Source organism: Neophocaena asiaeorientalis, unplaced genomic scaffold (genome assembly GCF_003031525.2).
Source record: "Neophocaena asiaeorientalis asiaeorientalis breed wild unplaced genomic scaffold, Neophocaena_asiaeorientalis_V1.1 scaffold85, whole genome shotgun sequence".
Taxonomy (NCBI): Eukaryota; Metazoa; Chordata; class Mammalia; order Artiodactyla; family Phocoenidae; genus Neophocaena; species Neophocaena asiaeorientalis.
This window is the reverse complement of record NW_020174301.1, coordinates 6988059-7009886: the sequence shown is the minus strand read 5'-3', so window position 1 is coordinate 7009886 and position 21828 is coordinate 6988059. Positions and strand designations below refer to the sequence as shown.

Sequence of the window (21828 nt, the reverse complement as noted above, 5' to 3'; positions counted from 1 at the left end):
TAGGTATGTGTTTGAATATGTTTATTTCTGGTCATCCTCTGCTATAACCCCGATACTGGCTTTCAGAAGAGACAATTCAGCCAATCTGTATGTTGCATCATTTTTAATCACCTATTAGATGCTGTAGTAAAAATGATTGGGCATTTAATTGCTTTAAGAATATTCATTCATTGATGTGTTTACTCACGCTCATTCTTGTTCCAAAAAGGATCTGAGGAGACCCCCAAAGATATAAATGATAGATGAACAACTAAAATTTAGAAAGAGATGGGAATCAGAGAAAAGGAAATTAAGGGTAGGAAAGTGAGAGGAAGCTATTCACTCTTAAAAAACCCGTGAAACAGAAGATGTACACCTTCCTGGCAGAGAGAGCTCCTAGTGTGAAAGATTTTTTTCAGAAATGTTCTGACTTGTAAAGTATGAGGTATTTGAACTGAGTGTGGAGTTGGTGGCAAAAATATTGTACTCTTTTACTAGGTCATGACCCCCCAAAATGGACAGGAGAGCTCGTATACAAACAAGATCCCCATAGAAATGTGATGGCCAGAAGACAAGGTTCACAGGTATAATTCCGGGCAAAATACTATCTCTGTATTTCACCAAATAGTGAAATTAAAAGAAGAAAAAGCACACGAGTTAGTGAAGTTTTAGAGCAAAACCAAAATGAAGACACACTTGAGATCTCCCGGTCTAATAACACAGTGGTGTGGCTGTCAGCTGGGGCGTGTGCAGCCCGTCTGGAAGACACTCATGTTTTGGCTGATTCCTCCACAACTTCTGTGGCGAAGATGGGCTCCGGGGGCTCAGGAAGCTCACCAGCCATGGCAGCCTTTTCGGCTTCCTCATTCAAGTAGAAAAATGTGTGTTCTTCATTGAAACCTATTAAAAACAACAATAAATTTTACTGTCTAATCCAGTGGTGCCAGTTTTGACGTTCTTTGTTACGTGATTTAAAGGAGATCATCTTTAGAACTGTCCAGAGGTGTCATATCACCATTAGGAAGGATTCTAGAACCACCTTAAAGTGGGCATGTCGTCTATACATTAACTGCAATACACTTGTTGAGTTTGCAGTGTACCCTTAGACAACATTCTGGAACATTTTGTTTACAGCAGACTTTGGGCAGAGGCTGAGCAGCAAAGGATAAGAGGAAGATGAACTAGAGGAAAGGCTGGTACTCTGCGTGAGACAGACCATTGCCAACTAACTATTCCAAGGTAAACCACTGAAGACTTAAGACTATTCCAGTCAGGTTCCACGTGTTTCTGGGCAGGGAGAGTGTTTTAATGACTGAGCTTTTGACAAGATTTCCTACTCAATCTCTCAGTGCAGTGATTTGGTTTTCCAGTTGTTTGGTCCCCTTCATATTTATTGACCACTGCCAATGTCAGCGAAATCCTCATTAATCTGTTAATCCATTCCGGAATGCTCAGGGGCTGGCACTGTCACCAGGGAGGGTCTGGGCCTCCAGTCACTAGAGTCCTTTTTGATGCCCTGAAGCAGCTGTTTCCCTTGTGGTGAAGTCTGGCTGGAAATGTGATAGGTCACTGAAGGAACCTAAAGCTTCCACAAGTCAGGATGACAAAAAATCAGACTGATATGTAGGAACAGTATAATTTTACCTATTTGAAAAAACAAGCCTTCATGTTACACACTAAACAATACAAAGTAACTTTTGACTGTTACACACTAAACAATACAAAGTAACTTTTGACTGCCCTTGCATGACTTAGAAATAGTCTCCCAATTATATCTTTGTTTTCTAGAAAACAAGGTCATTACCTATGTTAAACGTGACAATAATTACTATTTCTCTTGGTCGCTTTTAAAGAAATTCCTATTAGTCACAAAATAGTACTTCCTTGCTTCCATATTCAATAATTGGTATGTTCTACAATACATTCTATAATACATCTATCTCATTTAATAGTTTCATTTATGGTATACAAGTATGTCAGCACTGCTTAATTAACATACTTTTTTGCAGTATATCAATTCTATTTTAAAATACAAAATAGTTTTAGAATTTCAAAGACAACTATTGGTCTCTTTAAATGTCTTTGCATGCTTTGTTTTGGCTACCACAGTCAGTAATATATAGAGTAAAAATGTATATTTGGGGTGTTGCTCTCCAATTACCCAGTACATAAGATGCTTCTACCCATGCAGATTTACAAAGTTTGATGTCGTAAATGATTGGTTCATCTCTCTTGAGACCATAGCCTTTCCAAGGTACATTAAATTAACATGCTATCTACTTGAGTAAAACGAGTTGTTGCCAAGAACCACCAGGAAAACATCCACCTTTAACTTTCCTGGGCTGTGCAGAAAAACCTTAAGTATAATTTGGACCATAACAAAAGGTAGGCTTGGAAATTCCAATCAATTAAGTCTATTGAAAAGCATCACACAGCCTATTCATCAAGATTAGGGCTAGGGTTTTAAACATTCAGGTAAATAGATAATCCATTAAGAAAACAATACACATGGCAAATGCCATCCTAGTTTTGTCAGCACTTATTTATAGTCTTTGGATTTCCCTGCCCTCCTGCCGAGAGACTTCTATTCCCCCATCTCCCAATCTTTGTTCTCTTATTCATGGCTAAGTGAAACTAAGCAAGAAAGCAGCACATACCTAGTGTTCCATTCTGGACAAGTTCTTCCTCTATAGTAAAGAGGCGATTGTACTTAGTCACCCGTTCGCCACGAGAAAGACCTCCCAACTTGATAAACCGGACACCAAGTCCAACGGCCTAAAGAGGTGAGGGAACAGCTTATTTTAAATGGAGTCATATTTTGCTAAACTACAAACAGTTCTTTAGGGAGAAAGGATGCTGCCCCTGTGTGCTGTTTTGTTTTTACTCTCATTAAATTAATTTCTCATTTTGTTACATGAGTAAAGTGGCCTGCTTGTAAGCTGAAAGTGTCAAAGGTAAAGAGATAGTGTGACTGTACATCAGATGCTCTACTAGTCATGTAAGCACGCTGATTTTTATCTAAGAGCATTCTGGCCTTGCTTGCTTCATTATAGGAGGTAAGATTGCAAGTGCACACCCCAGTCATTTAAGTGTGCTCATCATTTTACCAGGACTTCAATTTTTCTTCTTTTTAAAAGTTCAAAGATTAGCTGTCTGGGAGGAAGCAAGTCTGTTTCATAAAAGGTTACATGACTTTCTCTGCCACAGACCGCCTTTCTCTGAAATACCAATTCGGGATAAAAGCAGTGTTTTGGCAATTCTGCAATTGACCGGTTTTCAGCACTTACCAAATCGACAAGGCTGTCATCAGACGACTCTCCTTCTGCACTTCCAAAGACAGCGATGTGCTTCTTACCTATGAGCAGAGGAATTCTTTTCAGTTTTAGATCATATGGAAACAATCATCAAATATATGAGCCTCTGGGATCAAAATTTAAAATTTGCCAGAGATTTAAAACTGCGAAGAGTCAATTTTTTGACCACCTGAGAATTCTAACCCAAACGTTTGCATTTTTATTACCCTGATTTTATTTGTTTACCCCTTTGCAGTAGTTTAGATGATAAATACTAAATGAATGCCATGTTTCATCAAATTTAACATACCATAAATTGTAAGAGGCACCATTATTACCGCTGTAGAGGAAAAATGCTCAAATTAGACTGATGCATTTCTAAGCTGTAAGACACAATTCAAGGTCAATCATGTTCAGTGTGCATCTTTGAGTCAAAATATACAGTAAGTGCAAGGCCATCATATGCCTAAATAATGGATTTCACAATTCATGTAAAATTTTATTCAAAGGAATCTGTCATTCTGAATATTGACTTATTAGGAAAGCAGTGTTGATAGTATTTAATCAATCACTTGAAGATCTCAAAACCCCTTAAAATTTGCACAGTCTTACAAGACTGCAAAGCCAAAGTTCTTCCTATGGTGACAGAGTTGTGTCTTACAGGCAGGCGTTACAGCAGCTATCTGGAGTGGATGACAGAATGGCTGCTGAGAGGTAGGCCCAGGAGGAAAGACCAGGCCTTGGGGCATTCCATCCACCACGTGCACGCCACCCTGCCTGGGCCGTAGACCAGGGCAGCCTGCATGCTAAGGGACTACAGGCATTTCATTCCATCCTCTGGCACCAGCCCAGGCCCCTGGCTGCCAGGCTCGCTCTGAGTCCTGCTCCAGGTCTGAGACCAGCCTGCTGCCTAGTTCCTGAGACCCACTCACGATATGCATGTTTCAGGCCCTGTGCATAAGTGAACAAAACTCCCATGAACTCCTGGGAATTTACAGCTAGTGGAGGATACCAGACATGAAATAGCCTACAAGTAATTGCGAACAGTACTACAATTGAAAATATAGGATAAGAAAGGTTCAGAGCAACCAGTGAGGGGTGGGGGAAGTCAGGGAAGGCATGTAGACCTGAAGAGGTTTCATTTAAGGCAAAAAGACCTGAAGGAATAGTTAGCCAACTAAATGGTACAGGGCAAAGCATTCTAGGCCGAAGGAATAGCATGTTCAAAGACCTCAAGGCTGTAAAAAGATTGAAACTTTTGAGGAGTTGAAAAAAAGCCATTGTGGGCTAGTGATTGAAAAAAAATCACGGTGGTGTCTTGTGAAGCTGAGAGGGCTGTGGCCTCAGCCACCTGTTTGCAGTAGCCCTCCCTGAAGGGGAGGGCCCCCGGGCAGGGCTGTTACTGGAACATTATGAAGTGAATCAGTAGTAAGCTGCATTTTGTTTTCCAGTACCGAATCACTCACAAATGGTTGGGGTGTTTTCTTCTTCCAAGATTTATTCCATGCTTTTTATTAACTGATATACTGCATATTTAAGTTCATTATGAGCCTTTCAGAGCTATACTTTTACTCACTGTCAATAAGATTGGTCATTTCCACCAAGTCGGACATCGTAGTTTGATTTGTGTGTTTTACGATCAGCCCGCTGCATCTGAGGATGCCGACGTTCCCGTCCTCTAGAAGTTTAGAGATGCTTTTGGATGCGGTGCCTGCAATTATGTAACACTTGGAACCAAGAGCATTGTAGGTGCTGTCCCACTGTTCAGAGTCCTGGGTAAATATTTAAGAACTGATCATTACAATGTATGGGACATCATCACAAAATGACAGGAATCATACAGCACATAATCAGTTATACACCTTTCTGAGACACACAAAACGGGTGAGGGGCTTGGTTTGTTTGCATCTGTGGCTTCATGTTGCCCATACCACAGCCACACAAATTAACAAGCTTCATGGAACAGAAACTTAGAGTGATTAAATTTGAGCTTGAAGATCTAGTGAATAAAATGTTAATACACATTAAATGCTATTCTCCACATTAATTCTGATGTCCTTCAAGCACAGGCTCTTCCTACCCACTGTGTTATCCATGATGCTGCTGAAGACTGGCTGGTTAGGAGATTTTAGTGTTATTTCTGGTAGAAAGGCAACTGAAGGAAATGAGCCTGCGGGGATGTAGACCCTCATTCCCAACACCCTTATTTTTTATTGGTGAGACCACCAAATGAAATGCTCATTATTTAAATAGTAATATACAGTCTTCCCAGCCATTGTACCAGATTTCAACCTGTCCCATTAGAACAGACCATGCAGGTACATCTTATCGCATTAAAAAGAGCTGTGGCCAGAGCCTTGGGACAAGAAGCAGAAGATAGGTCTGGCAAGATTAAAGAACTAGGCTCAGCATCTTCCACAAGTGCTGGGGTGTAGCACAGTCTGTGAAAGGAAAGATGGGACTGAGAGAGACTGGGGCTCCAGTAAGATCCAGCACTCTCTTTGTCCCTCAAATTTAAATAGGTGAGTTGTCTCAAAGAGGGTACCTGCTTACTATATCTAATGGTTCTCAAATTCATAAAATCAAGAATGCAAGTTTTGAAGTTTAAGTGGGTTAGGAAGAGAGAGTTCTATGGCACATAAACAACCCTGCATTAGTGTGAAAAAATGCATTAGGTGCATTAGTGTGAGTAAATCAGAAATAATATCTCACACCTTTTAAAAATATGGCTTTGTAACTTCTATGCATGCAGAGTAACTGGATTTAGGTTTAAAAAACATTTGGCCTAGTTGAAGTCCTGTTTCCACGAGCACTTGGAAATTATATGTGATTAACCTGTTGAAGCACCCGCTAGCACATTGGGCTCGCCTGCCATCATTTAGGCTGCTTGTAAATACCCAGGTATTCCTGAAGTGCTGGGAGATACTTGTTTCATTCCATAGACAGGCACACTCCTATGCGTTTCTGCTCTTCATTTGCTTAGTAAGTGCCTTTTCTCAAAAATGCCAAAATAAAGCAACTCAGCCCCAGCCCAAATTACAACACATTTCAAATCTACAGATCCAAAAGAAATATTTTATTCTGTTTTATTATAAAATTCAAGTTGAATCCTGTTACCTCCTTCCTGAAAGGATCAATTAAGGCAATAATTGAAGGGAACTTGTTGATCAGCTCCACATACAGGTCAACCATCTCAGCTGCATTTTTGTAGGTTCCCGTCATCACTTCATACTTTCCTTTACTCTGATAAGTATAAGGAAGATATGAAAGGATAAATGAGGAATTCTGCAAACATTAAAGATGTGATTCAAATTCATTTTCATTCATTTCATATAAAAGACTGCAAACATTATTTCCAGGCCACATTCACCTGAGAAATCTATGCATTTTACTTTAAATATCTTTTAAATGTCAACCTGGGAAAAATCAAGTCAGCATTCCTCTGGATGCCCCATAGATCTCTTCCCACTGACTTCAGATGAAACCTTCTGCACAAAAAAACGAGTAAAGAGTAGGAGGGGAGTAATTTCTTACTTAAGTTTTATAACGTGGTGCCAGATACTGCTTGGATAGATGGGCAATAACATAAATTCATAAACAGAATAGCAATGCAGACCTGCCTACTCACTAGAACTACCGTCGTTCAGCTCACAGTGAATGAATAGCTTGTTTACTGTAAATATTCTAAAATTTGAAAGCAGGGCTAAGCTTTTGAGATACTAACAATATGATATGTAAAGAGACTTACATGAAGGCAAGCATGCAAGTCTAGTAGTAACAATATTGTTTTGAAAGTGGAGTTCTAGTGCAACCCATTCATTTGAAGTCTAGAACACCCCCAAGTCATTAAGCATAGGAGTAAACGAAGCTGGAGGATCTAGTGTAGTCTCTGTAAACACAGCACCCTTATGTCCAGTCCAAGTCTGTGCCCAGGGATGGCACCTGGGATATTTAGGTACTGGGAGGGAGGTAGGATGGACCAGAATGGCTCTTTGGTTTATTAATGCCTTCCTGCTGCTGCTAATAGAATGGATTCCATTGGAATTAAGCAGGCTCCTAATAAGCCCATCATTGAAAAGATTCTATACTTCTTTTCACATAAAATATAGCAGTAAGAACTCTCAGCTTCTATACTGCAAAACGTATGCAATCCTATCTTGTCAGAGAGGAAATGATAGTGATTTTGAACTAACACTGTAAGAATTATCTGATATCAAGCTAAAGCATTTTACTGAATATAAGCAATAAATACCCATTCTAGTTAACACTAGCAGTCAGTATTTTCATAGTTCTTGGTATACGTTGCTGATGAAAACATGCAATTATTTCCCTTACTGGTATGCCTAGGAACCAATGATTATGTGATGAATACGAAATTACATTAAATATTCCTTTATGCGCTTAGCTTCTTTAGGAAAGTAAGTTTTAGACGTCAGCTGAAACTTAGGTTTCTTATATACTATTCAAGATTTCCTTTGAAGTTAAAAGAATCACAAATTAAAGTGGAATCGTATTTGGTCATGTGCCCTGAATTTGACATTAATTACTATTATTAATTATTCTCCAAAAACTTCAATAACTTAGAAATACTTTTATATTTAAAAAGTGAGAGAGGGCAGACAGCAGAAGCAAGAAGAACTACAATCCTGCAGCCTGTGGAACAAAAACCACATTCACAGAAACACAGACAAGATGAAAAGGCAGAGGGCTATGTACCAGAAGAAAGAACAAGATAAAACCCCAGAAAAACAATTAAATGAAGTGGACATAGGCAACCTTCCAGAAAAAGAATTCAGAATAATGATAGTGAAGATGATCCAGGATCTCAGAAAAAGAATGGAGGCAAAGATCGAGAGGATGAAAGAAATGTTTAACAAAGACCTAAAAGAAATAAAGAACAAACAGAGATGAACACTACAATAACTGAAATGAAAAATACACTAGAAGGAATCAATAGCAGAATAACTGAGGCAGAAGAACGGATAAGTGACCTGGAAGACAGAATGGTGGAATTCACTGCTGCAAAACAGAATAAAGAAAAAAGAATGAAAAGAAATGAAGACACCCTAAGAGACCTCTGGGACAACATTAAACACCATTCGCGTTATAGGGGTCCCAGAAGGAGAAGAGAGAGAAAAGACCTGAGAAAATATTTGAAGAGATTATAGTTGAAAACTTCCCTAACATGGGAAAGGAAATAGCCACCCAAGTCCAGGAAGCACAGAGAGTCCCAGGCAGGATAAACCCAAGGAGAAACATGCCGAGACACATAGTAATCAAATTGGCAAAAATTAAAGACAAAGAAAAATTACTGAAAGCAGCAAGGGAAAAACAACAAATAACATACAAGGGAACTCCCATAAGGTTAACAGCTGATTTCTCAGCAGAAACTCTACAAGCCAGAAGGGAGTGGCATGATATACTTAAAGTGATGAAAGGGAAGAACCTACAACCAAGATTACTCTACCTGGCAAGGATCTCATTCAGATTCAATGGAGACATCAAAAGCTTTACAGACAAGCAAAAGCTAAGAGAATTCAGCACCACCAAACCAGCTCTACAACAAATGCTAAAGGAACTTCTCTAAGTGGGAAACACAAGAGAAGAAAAGGACCTACAAAAACAAACCCAAAACAATTAAGAAAATGGTCATAGGAACATACATATCGATAATTACCTTAAACGTGAATGGATTAAATGTTCCAACCAAAAGACACAGGCTTGCTGAATGGATACAAAAACAAAACCCAGGGCTTCCCTGGTGATGCAGTGGTTGAGGGTCCGCCTGCTGATGCGGGGGATGCGGGTTCATGCCCCGGTCCGGGGGGACCCACATGCCATGGAGAGGCTGGGCCCGTGAGCCATGGACACTGAGCCTGTGCTCCACAACGGGAGAAGCCGCAACAGTGAGAGGCCCATGTACCGCAAAAAAAAAAAACAAGACCTATATATATGCTGCCTACACGAGACCCACTTCAGACCTAGGGACACATACAGACTGAAAGTGAGGGGATGGAAAAAGATATTCCATGCAAATGGAAACCAAAAGAAAGCTGGAGTAGCAATTCTCATATCAGACAAAATAGACTTTAAAATAAGGACTATTAAAAGGGACAAAGAAGGACACTACATAATGATCAAGGGATCAATCCAAGAAGAAGATATAACAATTATAAATATAGATGCACCCAACATAGGAGCACCTCAATACATAAGGCAACTGCTAACAGCTATAAAAGAGGAAATCGACAGAAACACAATAATTGTGGGGGACTTTAACACCTTACTTACACCAATGGACAGATAATCCAAACAGAAAATTAATAAGGAAACACAAGCTTTAAATGACACAATAGACCAGATAGATTTCATTGATATTTTTAGGACATTCCATCCAAAAAAGCGGATAACACTTTCTTCTCTGAATCAATATTGTGAAAATGACTATACTACCCAAAGCAATCTACAGATTCAATGCAATCCCTATCAAATTACCAATGTCATTTTTTACAGAACTAGAACCAAAAAGTCTTAAAATCTGTATGGAGACACAAAAGACCCTGAATAGCCGAAGCAGTCTTGAGGGAAAAGAATTAGAGCTGGAGGAATCAGACTCCCTGACTTCAGACTATACAACAAAGCTACAGTAATCAAGACAGCATGTCAAGATCTTTTTTGATCCACCTCCTAGAGTAATGGAAATAAAAACAAAAATAAACAAATGGGACCTAATGAAACTTCAAAGCTTTTGCAAAGCAAAGTAAACTACAAACATGACGAAAAGACAACCCTCAGAATGGGAGAAACTATTTGCAAACAAATCAACAGACAAAGGATTAATCTCCAAAATATATAAACACCTCATGCAGCTCAATATTAAAAAAACAAACAACCCAATCCAAAAATGGGCAGAAGACCTAAATAGACATTTCTCCAAAGAAGATATACAGATGGCCAAGAAGCACATGAAAAGCTGCTCAACATCACTAATTATTAGAGAAATGCAAATGAAAACTACACTGAGGTATCACCTCACACCAGTTAGAATGGGCATCATCAGAAAATGTACAAACAACAAATGCTGGAGAGGGTGTGGAGAAAAGGGAACCCTCTTGCACTGTTGGTGGGAATGTAAATTGGTACAGCCACTATGGAGAACAGTATGGAGGTTCCTTAAAAAACTAAAAATAGAATTACCATATGATCCAGCAATCCCACTACTGGGCATATACCCAGAGAAAACCATAATTCAAAAAGACACATGCACCCCAATGTTCACTTCAGCACTATTTACAATAGCCAGGTCACGGAAGCAACCTAAATGCCCATTGACAGATGAATGGATAAAGAAGATGTGGTAAATATATACAATAGAATATTACTCAGCCATAAAAAGCAACGAAATTGGGTCATTTGTAGAGATGTGGATGGACCTAGAGACTGTTATACTGAGTGAAGTAAGTCAGAAAGAGAAAAACAAATATTGTATATTAACACATATATGTGGAATCTAGAAAAATGGTACAGATGAACCAGTTTGCAAGGCGGAAATAGAGACACAGATGTAGAGAAGAAACGCATGGACACCAAGGGGGGAAAGTGGTGGGTGGTGGTGGTGTGATGAATTAGGAGATTGGGATTGACATGTATACACTAATATATACAAAATAGGTAACTGATAAGAACCTGCTGTATAAAAAAATAAATAACATTCAAAAATTCAAAAAAAAAAAGTGAATCACCAGCAGAAACTCGAAGAACCACATGTCTAGAAGGGCTTATCAAGTCATAGTTACAACTGACCCACTTTTTATGCTTGACCAATTCAGCATTCACCAACCAAATGAATGTACTCTGCAGAACATACCACCTTTTAAAATTATTTTTAATAGTTCTCATGATTTCAATGTAAGCAATCCATTTTAGACCTTTTTATTACAGAATTTCTATATATAATTATGGTGACATTTCTGTTAATTTTTAAAGTTATATGGTTATGTTATTGTCTGGTCATTAGGTAACTTGCCTCTCTCAACTCCAGTATATTTGGACCCCTCCCATGATACTAGCTTAAAATATAGGATTTCTTTGGAAATACGTACAGATAGGCTCTTCTTTTGAGTTCTAATTTAAAAACAATGAGACTGCAACAAAAAGTAAATGTTCTGGAGTGGAAACTTACATAGTCCATCAGTTCATGTGCAGCACAGTTGATGGCTAGATGGAGATTCGTTCCCATTTCTAGCCCCAGGTTCGCACAGATTCCTTGTATTAGGAGCAGTGGCTGCTCTATGGTGTCATAATTAATGGTTAAACAGCCAAGATGGGACATCTTGCCAGTGATCTGCTGCTTCAGGATCAAGAAAATCATGCACGTAAATAGAGCACATTAAGGTTCTTGGGGCTTCCAGTGGCTGGCAATTCGTAACAGACACAGCTCTCCAAACACGGGGTCCTCTGATGCTCGATTAATCCTGCCTCTAGTTCCCACTCATCTCTGCATATTTTCGGGCAGATGATTGTCCTGCAGTACCTGGGAATAATGTTCTTACTCCCACGGTTTTCAAGTTTGACCTAGGAATACACTTTGCTCTCTTTAGTTGCCCATGTTATTATCTCTTTATTGGCTCTATCATTGTACACGGGCTCACCTGAGCCATAACCACCAGGTTGGTGACTCTACAGGCTGTCCCTGTAAATGTCTGTCCTGCCTGTCCCTAACTGCCTTCTTCCTCCAAATCTGCTCTTTCCTATGTTCCATTTTCCTTTAGAAGATTATAAGTGTTAAAACTTAAAAATTTAACTCTCCTTCAGGAAAAGGTTTTATTTTAAAAGGGATTGAAGACTTCAGCTAAAACGATGTAGCACTGAGGATGCATTGCAGTGGAAGAAGATTTCAGGACCCAAATGAACTCAGGGGAAAGGCAGCCATAGGCTTCGATTGCAAGGTCAGCCTTGACGTGCCCTCATCATAAATTGTCACTATGCAATTTTAACGTAAGTTGAAGCAGTATCACTAAGGGGTGTGTGTGTGTGTGTGTGTGTGTGTGTGTGTGTGTGTGTGTGTGTGTGTACCAGTCTCAAGAGCAAACATGAAAGTAGGTATAAATATCCTATTTTTACTGATGATAGTACTAGTTAATTATAAGAACCATCCAACATTTTTAATGTCAGTGAGAAGAACCTTTTATTTGGCAAAGGAATAGTTGGGGAAATTTTTGTGTGTCAGTTAAGGAGTTTCATTACGGAGTCTTCAAAACTATGAAAGCATCACTTATTTGGTGCTTACTAAATGCCAGGTACCATTCTAAACACTTTACATAAAGTAAATACATTTACTCCTTACATCAATCCCATGAAGCAGGTACCATTATTATCCCTATTTAAGAGAGAGTTGAGTACTTGGAACAGATTTTAATCCAGGTAGTTGAGCCTCTAGTAGTCCATGCCTCTAATTCTGGTATGGCTTGCCTCTCTAGAATCTATCATCTATCCTGTTTCTAATGGTGGGGAGGCGGGGGGAGTAGTAAAGCTGATCTCAGGAAGGGCTGATCTTGGTCTCAGTTTCTCAGAATACATCAGACAACCTGCTGGAATGAAGGGAACAGAGCTGAGATTTGCTACTTGTTCACCAGCCCCTGCCTCTCTTGCAAGGTCCAATTCTAGTATACACACCTGTCAAGGATTTTACTTACTGCTGTATCTGTTCACACATTTCTCTTCTCTCTCCCAAGTTTAAGGAGGAACTTAACTTTTTATCTCCACCAAGTCCTCTCCTTCCTTTACTAGTCCTTCTTGCTGATGACTTCAACGGACCCTGAAGTCCCTGACATCCAGGTAGTGATTGCAGGGTTATCAGAGCAAATATCACACATGTGAGCAACCCTCATCCATTTGCATTATCTTCGGGGTTCCTGTTGGTTGTTCTAACTATATTGCTGAAAGTCAGGCATATAATAGGTGTATCTATCAGAGCGCCCACAGTCACCAACCTGATGGACTGATCAAGTGCAGCTGGCTGAGGCTCTGCAGCCCATTTTCACCAGGCTTGTTTGCCTGACCCTCCTGGCAAAATCTGAGCTCTGGCAATGGTTCATCTGAAATGGTGCCTCAGTGCTTTTGGGGGACCAGATGAAGGAATTGCTATCTTTTTGTGCCTTTTCTTTTTTTCTTTGGTAGTATTAAAATTAAAAGCCAAAACATCCTATATGCCTTTGAGCTAGTATTCAGAGAGATTCATCTTCCCCAGCTCTTCACCTAGAGGGTTTCCCACGTAATCCTATTAGTCGTAAGAGCCTCTCCAAGCCCTCCGAGCTTTCACTTGGCCAGACAACTGCAAGCAGTGATGGCCTGGCAGCCTGTTGCCAGAGAGGTGGGGGCAGAATGATATTCCAGCTCTGGGGGTTGCCTGGTTTAGTCCCCTTGAAGCAGTATCACCATGTGATTTCCATTTGTGTTAGGCCAGTCCTGGAGCAAAATGACTGGGAGAGGGAAAGGGGCAGGGAATATAGAAATGAACTGTCATACAGAAGCATGGTAAACAAATACATTTACTTACTTGACCTCTTTTGCCTCCATTATGACCTTTTTTTGTCTCTGGTTTTGGAGGAGGGGACTGCGAGACAGAAGATAAAGACATGTCACTCGGGATTTTCAGACACGTCTGTGGCAGCAAGCAGAGCTTCAGGTCCTCTGGCCTGCCCACTGCTCTGGGGTTGAGCCAGTCTCACACACACACACACACACACACACACACACACACACACACACAGGGATGATGCCAGCCACTCTTTAATTTCATAAACCTCAAACTGTTTCTCAAAATCAGGCACATGTTCCCTTTAGTTCATCCTTACATTCTGCCTCCGATCACATGTATGAGGTATGGATATACATGTTCCTGCATTTCTACTTATATAAGTAATTATTCACTCATCATGTCCTGACTCCTGCTGTGTGCAAGAACTCTTTTTACAGGAGGAGAAGTCCCCTTCTTGTCCTTAAGGAATTAACCACACTGTGGCATTTGCTTTTAAAGGCCCAACATATTGTTTTAAATATTCTCACAGTACAAACACTTTCTCTGGCAGGATGGGTTTGACTTTTGGAAGCAGCCCATGGTTATTAAATCTGGTGAATCTGGTGTGTATAATGTCATCTGACATTAAAATCAAAGATACTTACCAAAGAGAAGCTTCCATAGTTTGGGGTATTGATGGCATGCTGTAACAAGGATTTAACCTGTTAAAGGATGAACTTTAATGCCCGGCGTTCATTGGCTGTGTAAGCTGGGGCATGTTTGTCAAGAAGCAACATGGTTCACACACACACTCCAGTATATGCAAATACAGAAGTTATCCTGCATCTTTTCACTATGGAGTCAGCTAAAGTTTCTGTCCCTGGTAAAAATAACATAGGAAGCAAACTGATGTGCCAGGCGGGAGAGATACAGTGGTGAACGAGATGCATAGGTACTGCCTTGGGAGCCACGGTCTAGTGAGGCAGACACGTGCGTTGCAGGTAACAACCAGGGAGGAAGCGGGTGTGATGTCGAGTGCAGAGCAAGGGGACATCCTTTGCTCTTTTAGAAGAGTCAGGCAAGGGGACTCAGGAGAAACTGATACCTCAGGGGTATGTGGGACTGCTGAACCCTCTGGGCCCAGAGCTGAGCAAAGAGCAAAAGACTTAAAGCAGAGCTTTTCAGCCTTGGCACTCTTGACACTTGGTCTGGATAATCCTTTGCTATGGAGGGCTGCCTCATACATTGTAGGAATGTGTAGCAGCATCCCTGATCTCAGCTTTCTAGATGCCAGGAGAGCCCCACCCTCCAAACTGGGACAACCCGGAACGTCTCTGAGCATCGTCCCTTGGGCAAGATCACTCCCCATTAAGAACCACTGCCTTAATAGAACATGTTGATACATTTTACTATGTCAAAATTTGAAAAGAAAAAAATCCCTATGACTGCATAAAATACAGTTAAAAGATAGGCAACATGATAGAGGAAAATATGTATAACTTGCTGAAAGGATTGAAGCCTTTACTGTAGAAAGAATTCCTAGGTATCAGTAAAAGATGAACACAAATAAAAAGGGCAAAGAAATAAAGCAAGCTGTAGAGTAATTTGTGCAGAATTTTATATGATTTTAAACACAAAACACTATATATTTGTATGTGTGGTATCTGTGTGTCTTCGTGTATAAATACAAAAGGAAGGCTAGAAGACCACACTAAATTTTTAACAGTGGTCTAGAGTCCCTCTAGAGATGGGACTGGAACTGAGGGAAGTAGTGGCTGTGGGGTCGAGGGAGGGGGAGTTAGTACGGGGTGGAGGGAGGACTAACTCTACCAGTGTTTGAATTTTCACAGCAACATTCATGAGCTGCTTGTATAATTAAAAATCAATTGTATATTTAAAATTGTATAATTAAAAATCTGGAAGTCAGGATGATTGCAGAGAGCTCAGAGATCCTGAATTCCCTAATATTCTAAGCTGGACTTCTTCCACCTGCTCTGATAACCACCACCACTGCGTACTGTTCACTGCTGTGTCCGCTCCTGCTCTGAGCACATTGCATATATTCGGCTCGTTTACCCCTCACAATGTATCACACCCATTTTATAGACGACAAGGCTGAGGCAGAGAGGTTATATAATTGGCACAAGGGGCAAAGCAGAATACAAGCTCAGGGTTAACTTTTTCAAGTCTGAGTTTCTGCAGGCTGGTCACTCATAAAACAGTTGTCCTCCTGAAAAGCACCCCGGCAACTGGCTCCAGGCTGGTGCTTAAGGCAATTCTGATCAACTGTAGGGCTTGGGCCCCCACCACCCTCCCCCATCACATATTCTGTGCTGGCAAGATAGCACTGGAGCCAAAGTTCCTTTATGTCGTACTGAGATTATATCTCAGCCCCCATCCTGCTGGGGAAGGAGCTAGTGCTTCCTAATCATGTAGCTTAAAAGCCTCACACTAAATAAATATTGGGTCCTGGATTGGATCCTGGAACAGAGGAAGGACATTAGTGGAAAAACCAGTGAAATTCAAATAAAGTCTGGAGTTTAGTTATTAGTAACGTAGCACGTTGATTTCTTAGTTTTGACGAATACTCTATGGTAATGTATCCTGTTAACCTTGGGGGAAACTGGGTGAGGGGTCCCTCAGCCCTGCCACATCATTGTGCATTACTCCAGTTAGAATATGATGGAACAACCCACTGACTCATACAGTTGCCCCTCATACTGCCTCTGTGACTTTCCCCCTCAAGGGCTGCTCAGCCAAGGGTGCTTGTTTGCCCAACACCAGGATTCTAAGCAGGCACAAGTGACTGTGCCTTAACCATTACACCAAACTGCCTCTCACTAATCCTAGGGGCCAGATCCTTTCTTTCTTTGCAAATCCAAAGGGATGATCTTAGCGTAGGGCCAGCTGCCTCAGAAATCAAAAGAAGATTGTTAAGTTCCATTAGAAACTGGACCCATAGCCAATGAGGGAATGTATAAACTTGGCTCATATGGGGAACCCAAAGAAAATATGTTTTCATATTTGTAACAACAATATTGATTTTGTTGCATAATGAACTATAATTTGGTTACTAGAAGGTAGATAAGCATCAGTTATTAGATTCCATAGATTCTCTTTACATACCATTTCAATTGCTTGGTTGATGTGTTTCTGAATTTCCAGAAGCATGTCCACACCCTGTAAGCAGAATAACCATGATCTCCCACAACTGCAGTCTAGAATTTTAAACATAAAAACATATACCACACATGGCTATTTCTAACTTAGAAAATCTGTAGGGTCCCTGATAATGCATCCTGGTTAGTGAATTACTTATGGCCTACAAAATCAGAAGATCAAATGTTAATCTTCAACCCTCAATCTTTATTTGGTTGAAAATGAATGAGAGGTTTTTCTTCCTCATTATCCTCTCTTCATTGTTCAGAACTGATTGGTTCGGTTGGTTGGATCAAGTTAACTTCATTCTCTTTCATGTTCTCCTGACCAACCTTCTTGCCATATATGTCACAGGTCATCAAGGGATTCTGCATGATAGTGTTTGAATTAGTATAAATCCACTGTCACTTAGAAAGTAGAAAAATGTATTCTGATGATGGTGGGATCTGCATATGGAGACAGATGAAGAATGGCAGGCCAAATGCTCTGGTACCCAAACAGCAGATATTAACTGAAGGAAAGATCCTGGCGCCAGGATCTGAACGTGATCCGACAGATGGTGAGCCAGATATAAATCCTAGTCTTCCAAAATTGATAGAAGTGGGTAATGACTATTCTCCTTAAAAAAGGATTCTTTATCATAAAGAAATTATCTTGAGATTTAAACAAATGATTGTCACTAGCTTCGATAAAATATCAGTCAATAGACTACCAGAGGGGATGGAGCTTCCCGTACTTTTCCTGTAAACATCCACTATAGGACACGAATGTTTAGTTCTCCCCAATGCCTAATTGGTAGAATAATTCATGAAGATTTAAAAAGGCGTATTGACTCATTCATGCCACTGAAGAACAATGAGACACTAACAAACCTCTGAGTAGTAGAGATGCCACTTAGGATTCCTTCATTCCATATTCCATAAACATGCACTAAACCTCTCTTACGTGCCGGGCAATCTGCTAGGCCCTGCAGTTCCTACTTAACAGAAGGGCTGCTATGAAAGTGCCACCTTCCTCTTGTCGCAGCCATAGTGCATAGACTAGTAAATTAAAAAAGCTCAGTGGCCCCAAAGAATATCCTTCCAGCACTATCAAGGCCTGCAAAGTCACTCGCCCGTGGCTTCTCTGTGAGACACGAGCATGAGTCACTGTTGTGATGAGCTGGAGATCCAAGGTGGTCTAAATTTGGTTCTCTTGCGTTTGAGGTCTTGTTTTCGTCCCACTTCCCTAATTTACTAAATTTTTTTTCTCATTTTATATTTAATTCCTTTTCCCTTGGTGTCATAAGCCTTAGGAACATACACTAAAAACTCATTGATGATGAAGGTTTTTTTTTTTTTTAAGAAAAGGTAGTTTGAGATAATGTAAGGTACTTGTTTAGCTGTTAATCCAGGATGGGGTATACAAATCACTTCTTTCATTAAATTCAGCTTGCCAGGTGATGACTTCCCACAGCTGACCAGAGATACCATCAGGAGAGGTATCGTTAGCTTTGCCGGCTGATCCTGACAAAGGGGGAAAGCAAGGGGAAATGAGAAACGTGGTTCATCCATCTCGAGATACTCATGGGTCCTTGTAAAGGAATGTAATGGGTACTCACCTGGTGGTGCTTCAGCAGCGCAATATTTAAGTATAGAGGATTACTGCCCAGCACGGCACTGGTTTTGGCAACAGCCAGTGACACAGCTCCTATGGCCATGCTGCCACAGAGTATGGGTTCAACAGGTTCTGGGGGTATAATTGGTTTTTCTGTAAGAGTATCCTTCCTCCCTGAAGAAAAAAATATTGATAAAAGATTGCTTTCTAGAAAGTGTGACTATGATAAAACTATATATATATTTTTTAATGCTTTACTTATAGATGTGAAGGCCCAGCATAAAGAAGGGTTGAAAGCTGAGGCTGGCAAGAAAATATTCACCACTTCAACCCCTGAGAAGTTTCTGTCTGACCCTAATGCTCAAATAATCCTTAGCCATGGATTTTGCGTAAGAAATTTTAGAACATTCAGTATTAAATCCTTCAGCAGTCATGTGGGGCAGATATTGTTATCTCACCTAAACGGGGGCTTAGGTTCAAAGACTTGCCCAATACCTAACAGAAAGTGAATACAGAGAGGATTTGGACGGTCTTTGAATTCCAAACCCTTTGTTTTCCTATGTTCCACCATCGCTCTTGCATACCCAGCTTCGTGTTGAATATCTCATGTGAGTATCTAACTACGTATCTTGCTTGCCCACCCCAAACGGACGCCCTTTTCTATGAGGACTTCCTTCCAGATCTAACCATCCACCCAGAATCCTCACCCATCTTTCACTCTCACATATTCTCAGCCACCCTGTCTGATCAGGTACCACAATGTCCATAATAAATCTCTAGTTTTCCTCCTGTCCTCTCCTTCCCCACAGCTACTGACCTGAGTCAGGTAGGTAAAACAAGTGGAATAAGATGTGTGAGCACCCAGCACATATTAAATGTTTAGCAAATTACTGTCCCCTCCTACTTCTTCCCTTCTTACGTTCCGAGTTCTATCAGACAAAAGAAACCACCAAATGAACACCTATTGGCAGTCTCTACCTATGATTCAGTAGTGGTCATCCCCACCCTCCAGGAGAAGATTGGTCTAACAGGATTCTTCTGCCTTGGGCAACTCTCCTCCCCTCTCTGGGCCTCAGTATCTAAATCTATGAAATAAGAGACCTTGGCTTCATGATCTCTTTGGTCCGTGCTTCTTGTGCTTTCTTACTTAATGGAACCCACACTTACCTGGCATTTAGTTTGTTCCCGGCATTGTGCTAGGCGCTGGCAGTGCTAAATTGAATGAGGCATGACTCATGTCCTCCAGGAGCATGTTGTAGTTGGACAGACACACAAATCACTGTTACAACAGCTCTAGCAGCAGCTCCAGAATTAACATACTGGAGGAGCTGAGGTTAGCCATATGTTGGAAGGCATGGAACAAAGGGCCACGATAACTTTAAGATTATTTGTCTTAAAATAGCAAGGTCGGGCTTCCCTGTAAAAAAAAAAAAAAAAAAAAAAAAATAGCAAGGTCTTCCAAAGATAAGTTTCATTAATATATTACCTATGACTGAGGAAATTTTGGTTATCCATATCAAAGGATATCATTAATCTTTAAAATATGGAGTGGATTTCTGAGGAGCTAATGGGAATTTTGAGGAGCAGTTAAAGGTCTCCATGCCACCCTCCCCTTCCCTGCCTTGGGCATTGCCACTGTTCAGTGCACTCTGTTTACTAAGTGTTCACCTCTGGGTAAGAAATATTTTTATCTTACAAATAAAAATGGAGGGTGGGGTGGGGGAAAACTGTGCCCACCTCACACAGTAGCTTTAAGCAAGGAAGTGGCGTGGAGGATGGATGGTACCTGGTGGGACTCCAACCTAGGTCTGCAGCAGAGAGATCTGAACTTGGAAGGGCAGTCCAAGTTTCAGCCTTTCTTCCTGCACATTTGTTACTAATGGTTCTGCAGGATGATAAGCCACCGACCTTGCTTTTGTCCTTTTTTTTTGGCTGGAGGTGGAGGAGGCAGTGGTGGTGTTAGAGGTGAAGGTGTAGGCACTGTGGAGTCTTCCAGGCTCTTTTCCAATTCTTTTCTCTCCTTATCTTCTTGTACTTTACTTTCAAAGAATGTCCTTAATGGTAAGACAGTACAACTTTACAGTGAGATTTTGAGAAATATCACTAGTAATTTTGGTCATGTTTTAGTGCTGACCCCAAAATGTTTCAGTAGTTAACTCTGCTTTTTAAGCTACTTAAGAACAAATCAGCTTCAATTTCCAAGGCTGAAAAATGATGCTGTTATAAAACTATGTTCAAGAACTGCAAATCATTTTGGCCTGGAAATAAATGTTTAAAGATTTTAGGTGCTCATTTTTAAAATTATCTGAGCCCTGTTTGTTATTTTTTAACGTAAAATTTGAAGATATAATTTGATTAAGGGCTATTGGACTTTCTTTTTGAATAAATGACCATCAGACTAAAAATGAGGCAAGAATAGATAGTGAAATATATAGCACTATGTGCAGGACTTCCTTTTCTTTCTTTCTTTCTTTTTTTTTTTTTTTTTTTTTTTTTTTTTTTTTTTTTTTTTTTTTTGAGGTGGGTGCTTAAAATGAACAGTTAAGAAAACTGTTGGGAAATCCAGCTTAGGTGCATCTACGTAAAATATAAGCTCCCCGGAATAAAAAGAGGCTAAAAGCTTCCACAGAGAAAACAACAATAACAAGCCAAAAAAAAAAAAAAGACATGGGAATCAGATTTGCATCAGATGCCAATGGGGCAGTGCCTTTAAAGTGCTGAGAGAAATTGACTTCAAATGAGAACTCTATACTCAGCTAAACTGTAAACCACAAAGGGAAAGTACTGACATTTCCACACATGTAAGAACTCAAAAACTTTACATCCCAAATACCCTTTTCTCATCTTACTTTTAAAGGTTGGAATCCAGTAATTTAAGAAAGAGGATGATATGGGATCCAGGAAACAGGAGAACAATGAAGGGATGTCTTATGGCATCTCTTTAGTAGGCCTAAAGAGGAACCAGTCAAGATGGGAGATTTGGGAGGGAAAACTCCAGGAAAAAAAGGAATGTAACAGAATAGAAGGTATGACTGAGAGCTTGGGAAAAAAGAAGGATGTGTTAATAGCAAATAACACCCTGGAAAAATGGTACAGATGAACCGGTTTGCAGGGCAGAACTAGAGACACAGATGTAGAGAACAAATGTATGGACACCAAGGGGGGAAAGTAGCGGGGGCGGGTGGTGTGATGAATTGGGCGATTGGGATTGACATGTATACACTAATATGTATAAAACAGATAACTAATAAGAACCTGCTATATAAAAAAATAAATAAAATT

The 21828-nt window shown here is 40.3% G+C and overlaps 1 protein-coding gene across 1 annotated transcript in view; it reads right to left on the bottom strand.

Moving 5' to 3' along the window:
* Positions 1 to 106: 106 nt before the first annotated feature.
* The window catches only part of ENO4 (enolase 4), a 28125-nt gene continuing 6403 nt past the window's right edge, over positions 107 to 21828 (bottom strand). The window contains exons 4-14 of the mRNA XM_024756083.1: positions 20455 to 20600; positions 18551 to 18720; positions 18324 to 18455; positions 16918 to 16971; positions 13831 to 13887; positions 11455 to 11622; positions 6390 to 6515; positions 4849 to 5044; positions 3267 to 3334; positions 2637 to 2754; positions 107 to 879 (exon numbers count right to left, since the gene is read on the bottom strand). Coding sequence (XP_024611851.1) covers positions 749 to 879; positions 2637 to 2754; positions 3267 to 3334; positions 4849 to 5044; positions 6390 to 6515; positions 11455 to 11622; positions 13831 to 13887; positions 16918 to 16971; positions 18324 to 18455; positions 18551 to 18720; positions 20455 to 20600 — 1366 coding nt within the window. The 3' untranslated portion in view covers positions 107 to 748. The remainder of the gene's footprint in view (positions 880 to 2636; positions 2755 to 3266; positions 3335 to 4848; positions 5045 to 6389; positions 6516 to 11454; positions 11623 to 13830; positions 13888 to 16917; positions 16972 to 18323; positions 18456 to 18550; positions 18721 to 20454; positions 20601 to 21828) is intronic.